This window comes from Anolis carolinensis, chromosome 1 (genome assembly GCF_035594765.1).
Source record: "Anolis carolinensis isolate JA03-04 chromosome 1, rAnoCar3.1.pri, whole genome shotgun sequence".
Lineage (NCBI taxonomy): Eukaryota > Metazoa > Chordata > Lepidosauria > Squamata > Dactyloidae > Anolis > Anolis carolinensis.
Genome location: NC_085841.1, coordinates 250,886,348 through 250,907,710, shown reverse-complemented (window position 1 = coordinate 250,907,710; position 21,363 = coordinate 250,886,348). Strand labels below are relative to the sequence as shown.

General features: G+C 36.6%; 1 protein-coding gene across 1 annotated transcript in view; it reads left to right on the top strand.

Annotated features, from left to right (window-relative positions):
- mylk (myosin light chain kinase) overlaps nt 1–21,363 on the top strand; it is a 263,208-nt gene that overhangs the window by 89,472 nt on the left and 152,373 nt on the right. Inside the window, exons 3-5 of the mRNA XM_008109540.3 lie at nt 7,472–7,679; nt 9,922–9,970; nt 20,245–20,410. Of these exons, the coding sequence (XP_008107747.1) occupies nt 7,472–7,679; nt 9,922–9,970; nt 20,245–20,410 (423 nt within the window). The remainder of the gene's footprint in view (nt 1–7,471; nt 7,680–9,921; nt 9,971–20,244; nt 20,411–21,363) is intronic.

Below are 21,363 nucleotides of genomic sequence, written 5' to 3'. Positions count from 1 at the left end.
TTTATTAGAACTGTTTGTGGATGGGATAAAAAACTTAAACAATTCCAGATGTCGAAAGTCAAATTTTGACTCCTTATTTTGCATTTGAGTCTCTCTTTGAAAAGCATGAATGACGTTGAATGGCCTGGATTTAATACTTGTTTTCATTGGATGTTGTTGTTAATCTAAGCCATCTAAATTTCTAGACCATACATTGCTAAGCATTGTGTCCCTGTTGGAATGTGCCAGCTGGTTTGGTCTCATTAGCCTAATTTATTATTAGCAAACATTTAGCTCTGATAGTGTGTCAGACTGGAATTGGAATTTGATTGAAAAATCTAATTGATCATTGAAGTCAGTTAAGAAAAAGATTGCTGACAGAAACATGCACCATATACTTAATTTAATTCTATGTTATCCTATGACAGAAACTGATTATACCAGGCAAAAGACTGAACTCTCGTTTTGGCTAATGCATGTTAGTCTACATTTGCAACTGAGCAAAATATGAATGTTCAATGTTGTATGTGGTTTAAGAAAATTGTACTGAATTGATGGATGACTTTAAATGCTGAATACAGTCAGTAATTTTTGTTAGACAAATGTTTGTTCTGTGCCTTCAAGTCACTTCCTATATCCTATCATGGGGTTTTCTTGGCATGATTTTTTCAAAGGCGTTTTGCCATTGCCAAGCCGAGAGAATGTGTCTCGCCCAAAGTCACCCAGTGGATATTCAAGGCTGAGCAGGAGTTCAAACCCTGGTTTCCCAGAATCGTAGCCCAGCTCTCAAACTACTATGCAATATTTATATGAAAAAATTGGGTATTTCCAAATAATTATGTTCTCAAATTCATGGGACGGGTTACTACATCTCAAGAGATGGAAATGATTGTAAAGCAGAGGCCGCTTGTATGCTCTTTGGAATATGTCCTTTAAAGTTTAGCTTTATGACAGTAGAAGATTAATTCTGAGATTAAAGATGTAAATTGTTAGCATTGTTTTGAGGTTATAAAGTTAACATTGCAAAGAAAGCAAAACTTGTATCCAGCTGTGACCTCTTGCATCCACCTGTGTTTCCTCTGGTAGATGGCTGAAAAAACGGAGTTTCTGCCTCCTTGACTCTATTCTTGCAGCCCCAGTGTTTGTTCAACATTGTATGAAACTCAGAAACTTTTCCTGTACATTTCAAATCATATTTTTGTAAAGTTCTTGCTCTTTTGTAAATTTAATCTTGATTAAAATTTTGAGAGGCATAATGAAAAGGCTCATGGTGTTCAGGACATGTCAGTGAAATTGCTGTGAGCGAACAGAAGATGTTCATCTTCTCCTTATGACATTGCATGTTCTACTTTCTGCCTAGTACAGCATGTCCTCCTGTTCTTTGTTGTGCTCATGTGCTGTAGCACTGCCATTTTCCTGCAGAAGTTCAAGGTTTAAGTACTTGGGAAAAGGGTTGGACATTTTTGAGATAGCTTACACGTTTTCAGCCAACTTCTAGTTTCAGGGTTAGATCAGAAACACTGAGTCTTGGATGAAGGTTGAAAATGTATTAAGATTCTTCTTTTATCTCAAAAATTTATAGAACAAGGTCATGATGTTGTCATTTATTGGACAGAAAACAACAGATGCAATAACTTCAGAGAAAGCCTTCCTAACTTTTCTGGGTTTTTTTTTTTTGGGGGGGGGGAGTTTTTTAATTTGAAATTTGCACTCAGGATATGTTCAGCTGTTACATGTGTACATACATTAAACACATCCAGCTGTGATTCACATATTAAATGGCACATGAGTATTCCATGTATTCATAGCGAGTTTCATGCTAGGCATCATAAAGCCTATGGAAATTATTATCATCTTTAAACATGGGGAGTTTCAGGGGAGCATATAGAGAAAGCTAGTTGTTGGCTATTCTTTAATCCTTAGCATATGTCCATGATGTGTGTGCACGTGTGAAAATCGCTTTCAAGCATCATATAGTACAGATTAAGCATCTCTCATCTGGAACAATAACTGCCAAAATCCAAATTTATCCACATGGGGGATTGAGATAGTATCCTCTTTGTTTTTCTGATGGTTCAGAAACTTTCTAGTGATTCAATATATGCAAACTTTGTTTCACTCACAAAATTATTAGAAATATTGTTTATAAAATTACCTTCAGCTAATCTATATGAGGTATATATGAAACAGAAATGAATGTTGTGTTTAGATTTTGCTCCTATCTTCAACATATCTCATTATGTGCATATATGCAAATACAGCTATTCCGAAATAAAAATCCAAAGTTCAAAACATTTCTGATCCCAGGCATTTCAGATAACGGGTACTCAACCTGTATTCAGTGGCCCTTAGTTGAGAGTAAATTGAATTTTGCTTTTCTTTTAGGTGACTGTTGTTAGTTTTGGAGCCTTGAGTGAAAAATAGTTTCCCCATCTGGATGTTTAGCACTCATGTAAAAAGAAGACAGGGCTATAAATTAAGGGTTACAGCCTTATTATACAGAGCATTAGAGACATCCTCACTCTGCCATTGTGGATATGTTATTAAAGACAGATGTTTCTGGAAAGCCAGAAGGATTTACCAGAAGAATTAATTGTATATATAATTATCTGTATATAAAAATCTGCTGCAGGTCTGGAATGGCTCCATAGGTGTTAAACTGAGGTAACCAGCGGTTTGTTTTTAAACTTAACCGGGGCATGCTTTTTTCTGTGCAGGCGTTTATAGTTTGTTAAATGAAATTGGAATGCAAATCCTCACAATAGATTAAATCACACCTTGTCTCGTCTCCTTTTTTTTCACTTTTTCAGACACCATAAAGAAAGATGCAAAATGGGTGTAGTAATTAGGTTAATACCCTTGGACATATCTCTGCTTCTCAACTGATACTTTTTTCTTCATTTTCTTAGGAAGAATTTTGTGATCTTTTTGGATGAATATGCCATTCTCATGTTCTTCTCCCTCAAATTGAAAAGTTGGTGTTTGCTAAACAAAAACACATGGGGGAAAACTGAAAAATAATGTGGAAAGAAGAGCCAAAAGATGGTCAAAATTATTCTGTGTAATTTAAGAGTAACTGAAGAATTGGATATGAATTGCACAATATGGTCCAATTGGAGCTAAGGGAAATAAGTTAAAAGCTAAAGAGAAGATAAAATTAATATTTGGAACATATTTCATAATCGTATCCGGAAGAGGAAAGGTATAAGTATTTTGGTTTGTGATTTGCATCATTTAAAGCTGGACTGGTTGACTGGGAAAAATGCTGCTGCAAGGAGGAATCCAATATAAATTATGTGTTGTTCAGCAATGAGGAATGTATGGCAACATGGAACACAACTTCCATCCTGAAGTAATCTGGCGAGCACCAATAGGAAATTCAACTCAAAAGCCACATTTTCCCGATCCCTGATTTTGTCAAATTGGTTCCTTGTCCTCCGATCCTGGAATCCAATTTATTCATCCTCTTTCCAGCTTTGACATACTTTAATATGGGCACTATGCTTGAAGCTGTGTTTGTGTGGCACAAATTTATATTAATGCCAACACAAATTCTTAGTAAACCAGATAATTTCATCACTATATTGCTGAGCTTGAATTCCCACTACAGAAAATGTATAGATTTGACTTAACGTTTTGTAGCATTTATGTGCCTTGAGATCAGCTCTAACTTACAGCAACTCTACGATATTTTTCTTGGCAAGACTTTTCTTTCAAAGGAGGTTTTCAATTGCCTACATCTTAGGCTGAGAGAGTGACTTGCCCAAGGTTAACCAATGGATTTTCATGGCTAAGGCAGAATAACAACTCTAGTTTCCCAGAGTTTAAGCATAGCACTCAAACTACTACATCATGCTGACTTTCTTTTATTTGCATTTGTTGATCATAAATTGTATGATGGCTTTCATAAGCATTTGGAAACAAAACACTTCACTACTAAACTACTAGAGGGGAAACTGAGAATTATTCAGCTGATGCCTAAATGCTGATTTTCCATTGGATCACCAAGGCATTTTAGGATAGCTTAATTGTGCCCAGAAACAAATCAATAGCCAGTGAAGCTTCTTTTTTTTAATCAAGGGAGTTGCTGTTCCCTTCTTCCAGTCCCAGTTAATAATCTGGCTACAGCTTTTCGGGCCAACAAAAGTTTTTGAGCACTTATCAAGGAAATGGGATGTGGCTAAAGCACATGTTACCATGGCCATTCTGACTTCTCTAAGAGCAGACAAACTAGTTTTAATTAGTGAACTAGTTTTAATAGTGCTAATGCACTCCTGATCAGGGTGGAAATCTGGGTCTCACAGCTGAATCCAGAAGTACCTCCAAACTGAGACCCTGTGTTTTCAGAGCGCGTATAACCTCATGTAACGGAGGCTGAATCCCTATTTCCACATCTGTCTTTTGATTGACTAGGAGTACCTCTGTCTTGTCTGGATTGAATTTTAATTTGCTTTCCCACATTCAGTCTGTTACAGCTGCTAGGTTCCTGTTTAGCCCGGGAACAGTTTTATTGGAGTTAGGTGGAAAAGATTAATACTGTAGATATGAGTATCATTAGCATACTATGGCCCCAAAACTCTCTCTCAGTGGTTTCATGTAGATGTTAAATTGCATGGGAGTCAATACTGAACCCTGAGGGACTCCACAGGCCAGTGGCCAAGGAGTTGAACAAGGATCCCCTAATATCACTCTCTGAAAATATCCCTCTAAGAAATATTTGAGAAACTATCAGACAGTAACTCCAAAGAGGTGTCTCAGAGGGATATCATGCTTGATGATATCGAAAGTCAAAGCATGGTCCAGCACAACCAATAAGGTTATAGATTACCTGTCCAGTTCCTGGCCTAGGTCATCCATCAAGGCTACCAAAGTTGTCTGACATAACCAGGTGTGTAACTAGACTGAAATAGATCCAGGACCCCTAGGAGCTTGGAAGCCACCATGTGCTCTAGTATCTTGCCCATGTGGGAGAATAGCCTATGACTATCGTATATTGTAGGATCCAGGGAAGTTTTTTTTTTAGAAAAGGTCCTACAACAGCCTCTTTTGGGCAGGTTGGAACTCTGTATAGAGCAGTGGTTCTCAACCTGTGGGTCCCCAGGTGTTTTGGCCTACAACTCCCAGAAATCTCAGCCAATTTACCAGCTGTTAGGATTTCTGGGAGTAGAAGGCCAAAACATCTGGGGACCCACAGGTTGAGAACCACTGGTATAAAGGCTTTAATCACTTGCTTCATCTACTCAATGAGTTCCTCTCTAGCTTGTTTAGTAAGCCAGGGAGAGTAAGAGTGTAGTACACATGTGGTTGCTTTCACTTCTCCAGAGATCCTGTCCACATACTTACACTGGACAAAAGTCCAGTGGGAAGGATTTTATTAGAGCCAGATTATGTTGCAGCTTAGTGTTAATGTATTTCCTATAGCAAGGTATGAATGAAAGATTCATGTCATTTCCTCCATTCTCTCCTGCTTTTCAAGATTACTTGATAAGTTGCAATGACTCATTACTGGCTGGGCATTGAGGGAATGTGTGGCTCCAGTGGGAACAGTTTCTCATTAAAACATTTTGAAGGAATATCTGCATTTATACATTGAATAACACAATAAATAAATCCGAACAACTTATAATTTGTTTTCCTTCTTTCTCTAGACTTATTAATTAGTGAACTAAATGTAAAGGGTGCAGCCATGGTATCAATGTTAGAACACTATCAATACAGAGGAGCGTAAGAAACTTACCTATACTGAATGCATCTTCTGACCTGTCAAGCTCAGTATGTATTGCCTGGCAGTGATTCTTAAACAGTTATTCTCCCCAATTTAGACACCAAACATTTCCCTGCAAAGCTTAGCTGTCAGTCTAAATGACTAACCAAAGCCATGGTTAAATCTAAAAATCATACTTTAGTGAAAAACAAAAATAAACCACCAGTCCAGAAAACCGTTAGAATACAGGTCTAAGTGAGATTATTATGTGCATGAGAGGGAGAGAGTTTTGTATAACAGTTCAGAAGAAAGACCGGAAATCTAATTGTTGGATTGGCAAACCCACATAGAGAGTGGAATGCTTTGAGTAGAACCCAAGTTAAGTTTCTGTTTTCATAAGACTGAGTACTCCCCAAATATGTGTTGGGCTACAGTGCTTCTTTTATGGGTGACGGAGCAATGAGGTTTTCAGTCCAGCATAATGTAAAGGGAACCAATATGGTATAGTGGTTTGAGTGTTGAACTATGACTCTGCAGACCACGATTGGAATCTCTGCTTGGCAGTAGAAACCCACTGGGTGAGCTTAGACAAGTAACAATATCTCGGAGGGAAGCAGAGGCCAATCCTAAAGGTTCACTTTAGGATTGCCATAAGTGGAAAATGACTTGAAGGCACAAAACAACAATAACAATAACAATAACCTCCATGTCATGAACAGGATGCAATGAATGTATTCCTTCAATCATTACTTGTGGCAGCCTTACAAAATCCATTAAACAGTGGCATGACTACTCTTAATACATTTCATTCAGACTCCTAGACCATGAATACATTTAAGATCCATGATTTTCTCATTGAGAGTAGTTCCTCTATAATTGCAGGTGACAGAAATTTCAGACCATTGTCAGTTTCATAATTGTTGTGCCCAAGTTGCCAATTTGTGACTAACCTACTAGTGACAAATTCCTCTTACTTTATCTCTGGATAGAAGATATGCAGTCCATCACTGAGGCTATACTCAAAGCTATACTCGCTTTGGAGGGCCTTATGCTAGGCTGGTGTAAGTCTCAAGAGCCAGAGTCATCATAATATTGTAATAGAGTCAGACTTTGTGGATAGCTGAAAAACTCAAATATACTATTGAAATCTGGCAACTGCATTTTGAGAACTGCAGCATTCATGGCCAACAGTAAAAAAAGAGAGCATGTTTTTAAATAATCATGAAATTCCTCTGGCTTTGTTATCTTTCATATGTGTGTGACACTATTCATATTCATGTGTGCTACAGTATGCAAAAATAAAAACAATAACACGAATTCTGTTTTTGTACCAGTGATAGTTTTATAAAGTTATTTGTTAGCTGGATTCTTTGTAAATACTTTTCATAGCGTGTGCATATGATAAAGTGAATTTCATGCTACAGTAAATTTCTGAGTTTAAACAGCCACAAGACTGACACTCCACATTGGAATGTGCTCTAATAGATTTGCCTTCTGAGTCTACTTTTTGAAATTTCACATTTTTAGCTTTTAAATCTCAGCAGGCAAAAAAACACACGTTTGGGTGGGTGCCTGTTGGAAAAAAACATTGCTAGTTAAATAGCACGATGCACCCAATAGTTACTGTTCTTTTATTCGGATTTTTGCCATTTGGCTCCCAACAATTTGTATGTCTTTAGCAGATTCTGCCTCAGAAAATACTTTCCACTGGCTTGCAAAGTGTGCTGCATTTCTTCCAGATAAAATCATTTTCTATCTGTATTTCTATCCCTTTCCCATTCTTTCTAGGTCAGAGGCAACCCAGAACCTCAGGTCACGTGGTACAGAAATGGTCATCTCTTGGTGCAGGGAGAACGGTGCATAATGGACTGCAGCATTCGAGGACTCTTCACTTTGACAATCAAAGGGGTGCAGGAGGGAGATGGTGGCCCATATACATGTGAGGCCAGAAATGCTGTTGGCCTTCGCCAGGTGACAGTGGAATTAACAGTGGAAGGTGAGGACAGTACTAGTCACATGCTTATTGTGTACATTGTGTTTGGTGCCTGGTGACAAAAAGCAGAAGTAGAGAGGGCTTAAAAAATCTGCTGGAAGAGATTATTTTTGTGGCTATGATATATTACTATCAGAAGTAATAAAGCAAATGCTATTTCTTCAGCCTTCCAAGGAAACTGGGATGGGAAGGGTACAACAACTGAGGCTAAAGTCACATCACATCAAAGGTTTTAGTTGTTGGCATGTGAAGTCTTAGGGCAACCCTTGTGAAATGCAAGGAACCCACAGGAAATCAATCTAGTGCTAAACCCAAACTAATCATGATGGGCCATAATCCACATAATGGCGTGATGGCCTCCTTTTGTTTCTCTAGTCCAGAAAAAGTAAATAGAGGGGTAGCTCCTCACCATTATAGTAGTAGAAGTCAGAGTTAATTCCTGGATCTGAACCCTGGGAACCGAAAAGAAGTGAGAAGGGCGGGGTATAAATGCCGGAAATAAATAAAATAAATAATCCCATGGTATAGTGATGGCCACCAACTTTGAAGGTCTTAAAATGGCACTATAATCCTCTGAGGATAAATCTGCCAGTGGCTAGTATCCATGATGAACATTTTGCCTCCTTGTATATTTTTCATTCCCAGTTGCTGTGTTTTATGTGTTTTATGCTGTTGTATATTTATTGTTTATATTGTTTTAATTCATGTACTGTGTTTTTAACCTATGTTTTGTTGGGCTTGTCCCCATATGACCTGCCCCGAGTCCTTTTGGGGAGATAGTGGTGGGATATAAGAATAAAGTTATTGTTGTTTGTTGTTGTTGTTGTTGTTGTTACTATTACTATTACAGTAGAGTCTCACTTATCCAAGCTAAATGGGCCGGCAGAAGCTTGGATAAGCGAATATCTTGGATAATAAGGAAAGATTAAGGAAAAGCCTATTAAACATCAAATTAGGTTATGATTTTACAAATTAAGCACCAAAACATGTTTTACAACAAATTTGACAGAAAAAGCAGTTCAATACGCAGTAATGTTATGTTGTAATTACTGTATTTACGAATTTAGCACCAAAATATCATGATATATTGAAAACATTGACTACAAAAATGGCTTGGATAATCCAGAAACTTGGATAAGCGAGGCTTGGATTATTGAGACTCTACTGTACTATTATTGAGCCATGGCATTTAGAGTGGTGTCAAACTACATTAATTCTATACTGTATCCTGAGTCATTTCTAAAACAGATCCCTCAGTATGCATCACTGATGTCAATCACATTGCAGATTTTATTAGTTATTTCCTTTAAATTCCATCTTTCATCTAAAATAATACTCAAAGCTTCTTACAATACAAGTTAAAACAAAACGTCTAAAACAATATATAATACAAAGTTTAAAAGGCATTGAATCTGGTTTAAAACATTATCTAAAACATTACTGAATAACATATACAACTCTTATTATAGATTTTTTACCAGTGTACCAGTAGCACTATTATTGGGCACCTGAATCTAAGAATGAACAGCTTGCTTGAAGCTCTATAGCTCTATATTATAGAGTTGGGATATTCTGGTTCACAGGTCAGTCTTGGTAGATAAAAGGTTCAATTGTCATTTCATGGTTTCTGTTCTACAAGGAATTTCTTTAATATTGTCTCGTCATGTTTATTTTTAAGTAACTCCATTCGGGCCCAGTAGATGGTGCTAAATATCCAGTGATAATACATTCTTGGTAGCTTGAGGATTCAGTGTATCCTATCATATAAAGCAGAGTTTTTTTCTGTCCGAAATTGCCCTAAATTTGGCAACTAGGAAACCTGAATTTTCTTGACACTTCAGGTTTTGCTGTTGAAGTAAATATAAATATTCCCCTGAAAAACTTGTTTGTGTGGATAAAATCATAAGCCTTCTATGCAAGTTTTATATATATATACAGGCTCAGCTTTTAGGCAGATAAGCACCTAGTGCTGGATGGCTTGCCTATTTTAGAAAGAATCAATGTTCTGTAATTTTTCCACCTGCCTAGTGATATATCAGCAACAGATTAGCACGGGACATGTATATTTTCTGTAGAAGATAATCAGCTGCTAGGGAAGCAATTTTTGCCACAACTGTAAATTGAAATTAATGAAAGGGAGAATCAACAAGAATACCTTGCTTTGTAAATCCAAATGCTGCTTCAGTAGTTTGCAGTCCCAATAAATGTATTTGCAGCTTATTTTTCTTTGTAATTTTCCTTACAGGAACTGTTTTGAAGAAGTACAACCGGCCTTCCAGTGCCAAAGTTTCTGGGTAAGAATTTTCATATTTCAAAATCAGTTGGTCAGTTTTTAATAAGCCTGAAACTGCAGTGGTTTTTTTAAAAGTCAACCTGACTGCTTTGTTATCAGCATTATTACGATTCTGCTATGTTCAGCAGCTTCTCCTGTCACTAAGAATTATGGAAAATTTCACCACATTTTCTAATATCTTATGGCAACCTAATGTACTTTGTTATTTCTGTTTCTGACTCGCCTTCGAGCCAGACTGGGTAATGCATAAAGTGTGTGAGTGCACGGCACACATCTGTTTTATCTATTTAAGAAACACCTGGTATTGGTCAGGGATCCCCATGACAATAGAAGCGTCCAAAGATATCTAATTAAAAAAATAACTTACAGAGATGTGAAATTCATTTTACGTATTGTATAGTTTTGGCCTTAAAACCCTCACGTTTTTATTATGAACAATTGGGCATAAATATGAACAGCTAATTTGTTTTAAAATTAGAAATGAAGGTCTAGCAAGTGAGATCCAAGTAAAGATTTTTCCAGCTCTTGTGGTGAATTTTTGAGGCACTTGATGTTTTGTTTTGTTTTAGAAAAACACACATTTTTGAATGGCAGTTCCCAGAATCACCAAGTTAGTATGGCTTTGGAGGGGATTCTGGGAATCGTGATCCTAAAAGATACCATTTACAAACTGTGCTGCCTACTGAAAATGTCACCTGCACCGCCTTTTATTCAAAATTACCCCACACTCCCCTGTTCACATTATAATTTTCACGTTTCTGTGATCCCTTTTTAGGCTAAGGTCCTAAATAGTTTCTCATAGTGTTCCAATATCTTTTAGAAACAGAAAAAGATGGGCAGAACGTGACTGCTTATGGGTAAGCTGTTGTGTGAATTGCACATGGTCCAGTAAAGTGTTTAGTTGCCTGAAATTCATGGCTTTACTTTTCATCACCATTGACCATCTTCTGCCAAAGTGTGGTTGTGACATTTGCCACTGGAGTAATCATTGTCAAACACAAGTTTGGGGTGTTTGCATGAGTTTAGAGTCACATCACACTATGAGCTCATGCCTCAAAGCCATATAGAGCTGAAAGTGGCCTTCATTTGTGATCTGCCACTAAAATAGCTTGTTATGTGACTTGAGTGGGAGCAGAGTTGTGTCAACACTGTTCCCAAGAAGAAAACCCTATAATGTTTGTCCGTTAGAAATTAACAGAAAAACTACTTTCACATTTTCATTAGCATGGTAGAAATCTAAGAATTGCAAATATTGTGAATTACCACCCTTCAGTCTGGGAGAAATGTTCAAACTATGTTGATACAAAACAAACGATCAGCAACCAGATGTTATAAGATCACATGATGCTTGCAACCATCTTTTGGTTATTTTTAAGATGCTCAGTGATCATACTAATAAGTCTGTACCAGCTGAGTGGAACTTTTTGTTGGCAAGAAGATACTTTCTTAGTGCTGCACTAGTTGATTTCAAAAGCCAACCAAATTGAAGTTTGACAAATTAATGTTCTGACTCATTGCTACACAGTCACTACCCTATGATTCCTGAATTTATAGAAAAAATGTACATATTTGCTGTGCAGCCATAGAACATTTCCAGTGTGCTTCTTGTTGCTGAAGTATTGACCCATCTCTGCTCTGCACGTTTGTTTATATAATGAATGTTGGTTTTGCTTTATATGGATGTTTGTTGAGTTTTCTATTAACAATTATCATCAAAGGAAGATTCTTTTCTTCGTTATTAGCCACGCCGAATAAAAACCTGAAGCATCTCCTCACCCACTCCCCACCACCAATCAATCGATTTATTAATGCTCCGACCAATGATCATATGCATTTACAGAAACAACATCAAACAAACATCTATACAAAACACTGTAAAATCCAACAGTTAAAAGTAGGATGCAAGCAGGATAAAACAGAGCATGTAAAATATACATTGTGAGGTGCAGCAACACAAATGCAACATGTGCTGGAAACTGCACATTTACCGGTAAAAAGCCAATATAAAAGATCAGTCATTTAAAAAACTTAAGCAACAATATCAAACAAGCATCTATACAAAACACTGTAAAATTCAACGGTTAAAAGCAGGATGCAAGGAGATTTAAACAGAGCTTGCAAAATATAACTGGTAAAAGCCAGTATAAAATATCAGAAACTAGATAAAAGCATCCCCGGCACGGTCGACTGCAATGTCAGCAATCAGTCTTGCCCTGATTTTATTTGCTGCCACGGTAAAGAGAGAAACCTTATAAGTGATTGTGGAGTTGGTATCAGATAAAAGGTAGAAAATCCTTTCTGCAACCGTGTTCAATTGTAGGTACCATGGAATAGGCCCTAAGAATTTATTTCTTGGTGCAGAGTATAGGGAGCAGGCGAACAAGTCCTCAATTTCTGGGGGCCCACATACGCATATCCGGCTAGCCAAAGGAGTGCCCAAGTATCTACCTTCCAGCACTGCTGAGGGCATGCTTTGGAATCATAGAGCTGTAAAAGCTTGTCTGAGATTAGGGAATGTAAAGTTGGTTAGCCCTTTCATGGTCAAATTTGTATAATTTATACCATGTCGAGAATTTGGAGCTATTAATAGCCTGTCTGTCCATTTGAATGCCTTGAGTATAAATGTATTCCTGCAACTTCTCTCTTGAGTTTAGGATTGAAGACTCATGAGACAGGGTAGTGGCGCAGGCTGTGGCGCAGGCTGGAAAGTTAGCCAGCTGCAACAAATCACTCTGACCAAGAGGTCATAAGTTCGAGGCCAGCCCGTGCCTGCATCTTGTCTCTGTCTCTGTTCTATGTTATGGCATTGAATGTTTGCCTTTATGTGTGCAATGTGATCCGCCCTGAGTCCCCTTTGGGGTGAGAAGGGCGGAATATAAATGCTGTAAATAAATAAATAAATAAATAAATAATAAATTTCAGCAATTTCTGATGTCTTGAGCTCCAAACTTTGCATTCTGATAGATGTTCAAAGCATAGCTTTGAGAAAACCCTAGCTGAGGAATCCTTTATTATTTTCCAATAGTAGTATAGGGAAAAGTGAATGCGGGATCTTATGGAGGGTAGACCAATCTTTGCTCTGACCAAGGCTGCTGGATTGCCAGGTGGAAGTCTCAGCAGTTTCTTAAGGAATGTATTCTGGATGGCCTCCAATTTCGGTATCTGTGAATTTCCCTATCCCCAGACTGGGGCGCCGTACAGAATCTGGGCAATAACTTTGCTCAGGAATATTTTCAGAGCTGGGGCAACTAGATGGCCCCCTGCTGTGTTATAAAATGTGAGGATTTCTCTAATAGATTTTAGTGCCACCAATGGACCATCCGAACTGTTAGTGTCTTTTTCCAAACACCATCACTTTTGTTTTATTATAATTAATGTTCAGCTTTTCTTTGGAGCAGTATATGCCAAGCTTAGTAAGCAGCCTTCTTGGACCTATTTGGGCGAATGAGACTAACACAATATCATCTGCATATAAAAGGGCAGAAATCTTCTTTGAACCTACTGAGAGTGGAAAGAATTCTGAACCTGAAAGTGCTGTTATTATACCATTCAAGTATAAATTAAAGAGTGTGGGTGCCAGCAGGCAGCCTTGTTTTACTCCTTTGCTAGTGTGAATTGGATCAGTTAATAAGCCGGAGGTGTCAACTCTTATTTTAGCAGTGGTATCGGAGTATAGTGCCTTGATAAGGAACAAAAGGCGTTTATCTACATTAGTGTTAGTCAATTTTTGCCACAACAAGTTTCTGTCAATTGAGTCAAAGGCTGCAGCTAAATCAACAAAGACTACAAATAGGTGTTTACTTGGTCCTGCGATTGCTTGTTGGGCTAGGAAGTACAGAGTCAAACACTGGTCAATTTTGATCTGTCCTTTTCTAAAACCAGCCTGTTCAGGGTGAATAATATGGTTAGCAAATTCCCAATTCTCTAATTTGTTTAACAGATGTTTGCTATATAACTTAGAATCAATATCTAAGAGGTGGATGGGTCAGTAATTGTTAGGATCTTGCTTATCACCCTTCTTGTAAATAGGGACAACTATGCTCTGTTTCCAGCCCTCTGGAATTAAACCTGAGTTGTTGATTTGTACAAACACTTTAGCTAATTTTCGGGCCCACCACTCTGGGAAGTTTTTAAATATTTCTGGGGGCATCATGTTTTCCCCTGGGGCAGAGGGGCAAACAGGCCATTTCAGAGACAATTGAAGGATGATTCTCTGAGGGGTTAGCTCCATAGAGCCCACTAAAGTGAAATATGCCCAAGTCTGACTGTATGCATTCCTTTAGAGGTTATATCCCAGAACTGTTTCTCATTCTTTTGTGTCACTGCTAAGGCTAGTTGTTTCCATTGTTCTTTGGCATATATGTCTTTTTTCTGATTTATAAGAGCCTTATAAGATACCCTCATCAAAGCTAGGATAACAGCTATATTGTTGTCTTTATTTCTAAGGGCCTGTCTAGAGTAGTCCATCAGTGCCTTCCTGATGCCTCTATACTCCGTGTCAAACCATCTATTGGTTCCCACTTTGTTGGGGTTAAATTGTTTATTACAGACCAATGTATGTCTGAGCTTCTGGATGATGGATTGGTAGGCGAATAATATATCTGAGTTGGAGTCTAGAATGTTTTATTGAAGATTTTTAAAAAGAGTACTCTCGATTGTGTGGTGTAGGGAATTATCTGAATTGATAGACCACCTTATTCTCTGCTCTCCCATGTGAATTCCATTTAGATTTTGACAGGGCTGTGATCGTGGGTACAATTCAAAGCTAAATATCAGCGGCAGAGGGAAATGATCGCTTTCTACCCTATTGTCAACTGCAAAACTTTAGATGTTTGGGAGCAGGTTGGCAGATGCCACCATATAATCTATTGTGCTAGCTCCTCTGTTAGTGACATAGGTGTAGGCATCCTGCATTCTATCGTATTGGGTTCCGTTAAGACACTGCAAATGATGGAGGGATAGAATCTCTAAAAAGCTCCTGCCTGATTTGTTGCTGTTTGAGTCTTGAGAAACCCTAGCGGCAGGTGTAACCTGACAACCTTGTCCAAAATTTGTGCCCGCACTCTCCACCACCATGATTTAGTGATTGAGACAAATATGTAGACTCTGAAAACTTAACAAAATGCCAAGACAAATGCCAAGACAAATCATCACTAGTATTTAGTATAGGTGATGCTTCACAGTTTTTCAAAGTATTGATGGGTATTTTTACAAAGAGGTTTAATTCCAATGTGAGTGGGAAAATTCTCATGGGGGAGGGGAGTGAGTGGCCTTTTTCATGGGGATTGGCTTTCCTTCCTTTTTTTCCTCCTAGTTTACCCCCTTTTTACAACAAGGGAAGGAACACCACCTATCAGAGCTGCCAATTTGCCCTCAGGCTCTTCTGATTCTCCTCCCACTTGATTTGATTTTTAAGGAATAGGGAAAGGATGGCAAGTGGCTGGTTTCAGGCTGGTGATAACCTTTCTTAAAGCAAATAGACACAATTAAAATATTTTTGGGCAACAGAAGTGTGGGGATTGGCTTCCCAACATCCTGTAGAGAATGAAAATAGCACCCAGACCATTAGGAATTGCCCATCCTTGCCATTCAGTATCTCCCTCTTTTGCCTCCATTATCTGACATTAACGGAAGTGGAAAATACAAGAGTATTCCAGCGGAATTGAAATTTAAAGATATGGAGGGGAGGATAATTGCGGTAGAAATAAAGTTAAACCAGGAGAAAATTCTTATTTGTAATATATATGCCCCAAATGGACCAAAAACACAATTTGCAAGTAACCTGAGAGAACAAATGGCAAAAACGGATTCGGACCACATAATACTTTTAGGAGACTTTAATGGGGTGATAGACCAAAAATTAGATAGATCTAAGAAGAAAAACAGAAAAAGTAAAGATAAAATAGGACAATTACCCAAAAACTTTCTAAATTTGAAAAAAGAGTTCGATCTTCAAGACGTGTGGAGAAACAAAAATCCAGAGGGCAGGGATTATACATACTACTCAAACAGACATGAAACGTGGTCCAGAATAGATATGATATGGGCCTCAAATTCACTAGTAACAAAAATGGACAAGATAAATATATTCCCAAGAGATAAAACGGACCATTGTCCCCTGGAAATAATAATAAACCATAAAAGAAACTCCTGGAGATGGAGATTGGATGATAACTTGATTAAATCGGAAACAGAGATATTGGAAAATAAGAACTTAACAAAGGAATACTTTAATTTCAACGATAAAGAGAACGTAACAAAACAAATAATATGGGACTCGTATAAGGCAGTAATGAGGGGTTACTTCATACAACAAAAAGCTAGAGCTAACAAAAGAAAAAATCTTAAAATAGAACAAATTAATAAGCAAATAGAAAACAGAAAAGATGTCCAAACAACAACCCAACAACCAAAAAATTAAAAAGGAACTAAATGATTTAAAGAAGGATAAACTGCATTTAGAATTGGAAAGAACTGCAAAAGCACTGAAATTTGTGAAACAACATAGTTTTGAAAATGCAAACAAACCAGGGGCTTGGCTGGCAAGAAAGATAAGAAAGAAAAAACAACAGCAGCAAATAATAAAAATTATAGATAAGGATAAAGAATACACGAGAGACGAAGAAATAAGAGACAGATTCAGAAGCTACTATAGCCAACTATATAAACAGGAAGGGGAGGATCTGGAAAAAATATCGAATTATATAGGAGAACAAAAATTGGATAAAATTACGGAAACTCAAAGAGAACTTCTTAATAAAGCAATAACAGAAGAAGAAATTAAGAAAGCAATAAATAATTTGAAACCAAATAAGGCACCAGGGCCCGATGGATTTACGGCAAGTTTTTACAAAGTTATGAAAGACGAGCTAGCCCCCTTTTTAAAAACATTAATGAATCAAGTATTGGAACAGAGGGTCATCCCGGAATCGTGGAAGGAAGGGGATATTATCACAATTCATAAAGAAGACATAGATAAAACGGAGGTTAAAAACTACCGTCCGATTTCATTACTCAATTTGGACTATAAGATCTTTACTAATATATTGGCGAATCGTTTCAAAGACTTTCTATCCACATGGATTGGCCCAGAACAAAAAGGATTTCTCCCGGGGAGACAAATGAAAGACAACGTAAGAACTATAGTAGACGTAATAGAATATTATGAAACATATCATCAAAAATAATTGGCACTACTTTCAATTGATGCGGAGAAGGCATTCGACAACCTAAATTGGTCATTTATAAAATTATTATTTAAAGAAATTGATATAGGGCACCAATTCTACAATGCCATTGAGGCGATATATATGGAACAAAAAGCAAAAATCTTAGTAAATGGGCAATATACAAAAGAAATCCAAATTAATAAGGGAACACGTCAAGGATGCCCGTTATCACCCTTAATCTTTATCTTCGCACTAGAAATTTTAATAAGAAACATCAGAAGGGACAACCAATTAAAAGGAACAAAAATAGCCAACTATGAATTTAAACTAAGGGCCTTTGCGGATGACCTGATCTGCATCATAGAGAATCCAAAACACCAAATACAAAAGTGGCTGGAGAAAACAGAGGAATATGGTTCAGTGGCTGGCTTCTACTTAAACAAAAAGAAAACAAAAATTTTGACAAAAAATATCCCAAAGAAAAAACAAGAAGAAATTGAGAAAGCGACAAATATCCAAATTGTAACTAAAATAAAGTACTTGGGAATTTGGTTAACAGCGAGCAATGCTCAATTATTGAAAAACAATTATGAAAGGAAATGGAATGAAATCAAAAATGATTTACAAAATTGGAAGAACCTGAAAATCTCCATCCTAGGACGGATAGCGTTAATAAAAATGAACGTTTTACCAAAGCTGTTGTACTTATTTCAAAACCTACCAGTGATGAGAAATAATAAACTTTTTCAGGAATGGCAAAAAGAAATCACGAAATTCACTTGGAAGGGGAAAAAGCCAAGAATCAACTATACAATAATGACAGATGAAAAAAGGAGAGGAGGATTTGGTCTCCCAAACTTAAAGCTATACTATGAATCTTGCGGGTCAGTATGGGTTAAGGACTGGGCAACTTTGGAAAAAAACAATATCTTGGCCTTAGAAAGTTTTGACCTGAGGAGAGGATGGCATAGCTATTTGTGGTACAGCAAAAGAATGATTGAGAAAAATTTTGGAAACCACTTCATTAGGTCTTCACTAATAAAAATTTGGGAAAAATATAAGGAAAGGATATATAGGAAAACACCCCTTTGGATTTCACCTTTAGAAGCTAATCAGAAAAAATTCTTGGGATGGATAAAATGGCCGAAGTATAAGGAAATATTAAGAAAGAAGGATGGTCAATATCAATTAAGATCGCAAGAAGAAATAAAACAAAAATATGACAAAATATCCTGGTTCCAATATGCGCAAATGAAAGAACAATTTGGAAAAGATAAGATACTAGGATTTAATGAGATAGACAATTTTTGGGATGTCTTAATGCAGAATGACAAAAAAGAAATCACAAGAGTATATAAGAAGTTATTAGAATGGTCTACTGAGATAGAATATGTGAAATCATGTGCTACAAAATGGGCAAGGAATATTGGCCGCCCAATTATGATGTCGGAATGGGAAACAATATGGATCATAAAACAAAGGTATACTTATGCTTCGGACTTACAAGAAAATTGGCTCAAAATGTTTCATCGATGGCATATTACCCCAAAAAAATTAGCTATGATGTACAAAAACACAGACAATAAATGTTGGAAATGCAAAAAGCAAGAAGGGTCATATTTTCATATTTGGTGGACGTGTCCAGAAACAAAAGTGTATTGGAAAGCTATACATGAGGAATTACAGAAAATACTACACAAATCATTTTCAATGAAGCCGGAGTTTTATTTACTTGGATTGACAGAGGAAATTATGAAAGTGAACTCAAATGAGGATAAAATATTTACATATGCAACAACAGCTGCAAGAATGATCTTTGCTAAATATTGGAAACTAAGGGACATACCAACTAAGCAACATTGGTTGGAGAAACTGGAAGAAATATATGACATGGACAAATTAACATATTTAATGAGAGTAAACAGAGGAAAGGCAATAAAACCAACTAATTGGGAAAAATTTGAAGAATACAAGGAAAAGTTAAAGTAAAAATACGCAAAAGGAGAACCCGAGAATATTTAAATTAACTAAATCTAGTCCAGTGCTTGAAAAAGAGATGAAGACGGAAAGGAGATTATTCCACTAAGAATAGAAAGCGGAAGGACATTTACTATCTATATCTCTCTCCCCCTCCCCCCCCTTTTTTTTTCTTTTTCCTTCCCCCCTCTCCCCCCTCACTGTACCCATTTTCTTTCACATTATTGTTTTCTCTATTATAGTATTTTTAATGTATGTTTATGTGAAAAAAGTTGAATAAAAATCAAAAGAAAAAAAGAAAAAAAAGAAAATACAAGATGATAAAATAGGTATAGTTTGTCTAAACCTTTTGATTTTGAAACATTCCTCAACCTTTTTCTTGTTCTTTTTGAGGAAAGTGATAAGAGGTCAGGTAAATTCTCAGTCTATTCAGGGGAAGCCTTGAGCAAGTTGCCCAATACATGGCCAGGATTACAGAACTGTACTTGCAAATTAGAGAAGAACAATACGGTAATTTAATTAGCATTTAAGTGATGGAAGTTCTTCTGTATTTCCCCGATAAATTCAGAAAAACTGGCCAAGAAGGGAGATGAGATTCTTTGTTATAATTAGACTTTGTCCTGTCTGTTGTCATTGTCATAATCAGAGTTGAGAAAGAGCATGTTGTATGAGTTTTATATTCAATAATGCATGGAGCAAAATGAGTGTTAGTCTTCAGAAGAGATTATCAATTGCATTATTATTATTATTATTATTATTATTATTATTATTATTATTATTATTATTATTATTATTATTATAGCAGCTGTTTTTCCATTATCTACTTAAAAGCATTATTTCATATTGTTGTATTGAGATAAATTTTACATTTTGTATGTGGGTATATTTAACAAGATTAAAAATACACATTTGTTGTGCCAGGTTTAAATTTTGTCAAATATGCAAAATGTGGTTCATGTATCATTTCAGAAGGTTTGATGTCAGAAAATCAGACCTCTTCTGCCCAATATTTTAAAAGGACAATTGTGTCCTATAGATTTAATGAAAGGCATGTACCTCCAGATAACTTGTAGGGGGCACGATATTCATTTAATATTTATAAAGTCTGATAATATTATTTTCCTTCCAGTGGTAGACTTACTGTTCCACCTGTAGAGCAACGGCCAAGTATCTGGGATAAATGTCCACCAAAGTTTGCTACAAAACCCAATCGAGTCATTTTGCGAGAGGGTCAGACTGGTAAATTCTCCTGCAAGATAACAGGAAGACCCCAACCTCAAGTCACTTGGTTCAAAGTAAGATTCTCATTTAGGCTGTTCATCTTGGTCTCCCATAAAGAAAATCTTGCTAGTCGTTTTTAGCTATGGCTTATTTCACCCCTTTGCTGTTTTAGACATTTTCAGGCTTTCAAACTAACTAGGAAAAGCTAGATTCTTATTTCCATGTTAACATCGCTAATATAGACTACGGTGATATGTGCTGGAGTTTATCCTAAAGTAGATTACCAAAGTAAGCACATCAAAAGACATGGAAGACTTGTGAGGGAAACATGCCTTCTATGAAAAGCTTTATATAAATATAAGATATCCTAATAAGGTTTTTTAAAAAGATTTATAAACCTTTACTGAAAACTTGGATGTATGCGCACAAGTACTCTTGCACATACTCATCTTTGTTGTTAAATTAATAAATCCTGGTTTTTAAATTTTCTTTTAAAATTTAACAATGTAACTTAAATCCAATAATTTGAAAATTAAAAAAACACAGACACTAAAGTCCTGGTTGACTTAACTATGACTATAAACCAAATTACCAAAGTAATAGATGTAAGAATCACAGGCTAAAAGTAAAAAATGGATGGAAAGAATTTATAAGCCATGTTTATCTGTAATTACATTGTGTGTATATGTGTCTGTGTGTGAGAGAGAAAGAGACTGAGAGCAATAATTAGTTTTTGCAATTCAGCTATAAAAAAGGTTGGGAATTTGATAGTTGGATTGGCAAGTATGAATACACAGAATGCTTTTTGTTATTTTGTGCTTTATGTTTCTGACTTGTGGTCCTAAGACAAACCTATCTTGGGATTTTCTGGACAAGATATGTTCAGAGAGGCTTTGCTATTGTCTTCCTTTGAAGCTGAGAGAATGTGGTTTTCCCAAAGCAAATGTTTTTGTATTGCTGAACTGGGATTCAGACCTTGGTCTCCCAGGGTCCCAGTCCAATACTTAAACTGTTACACCGCAGTGGC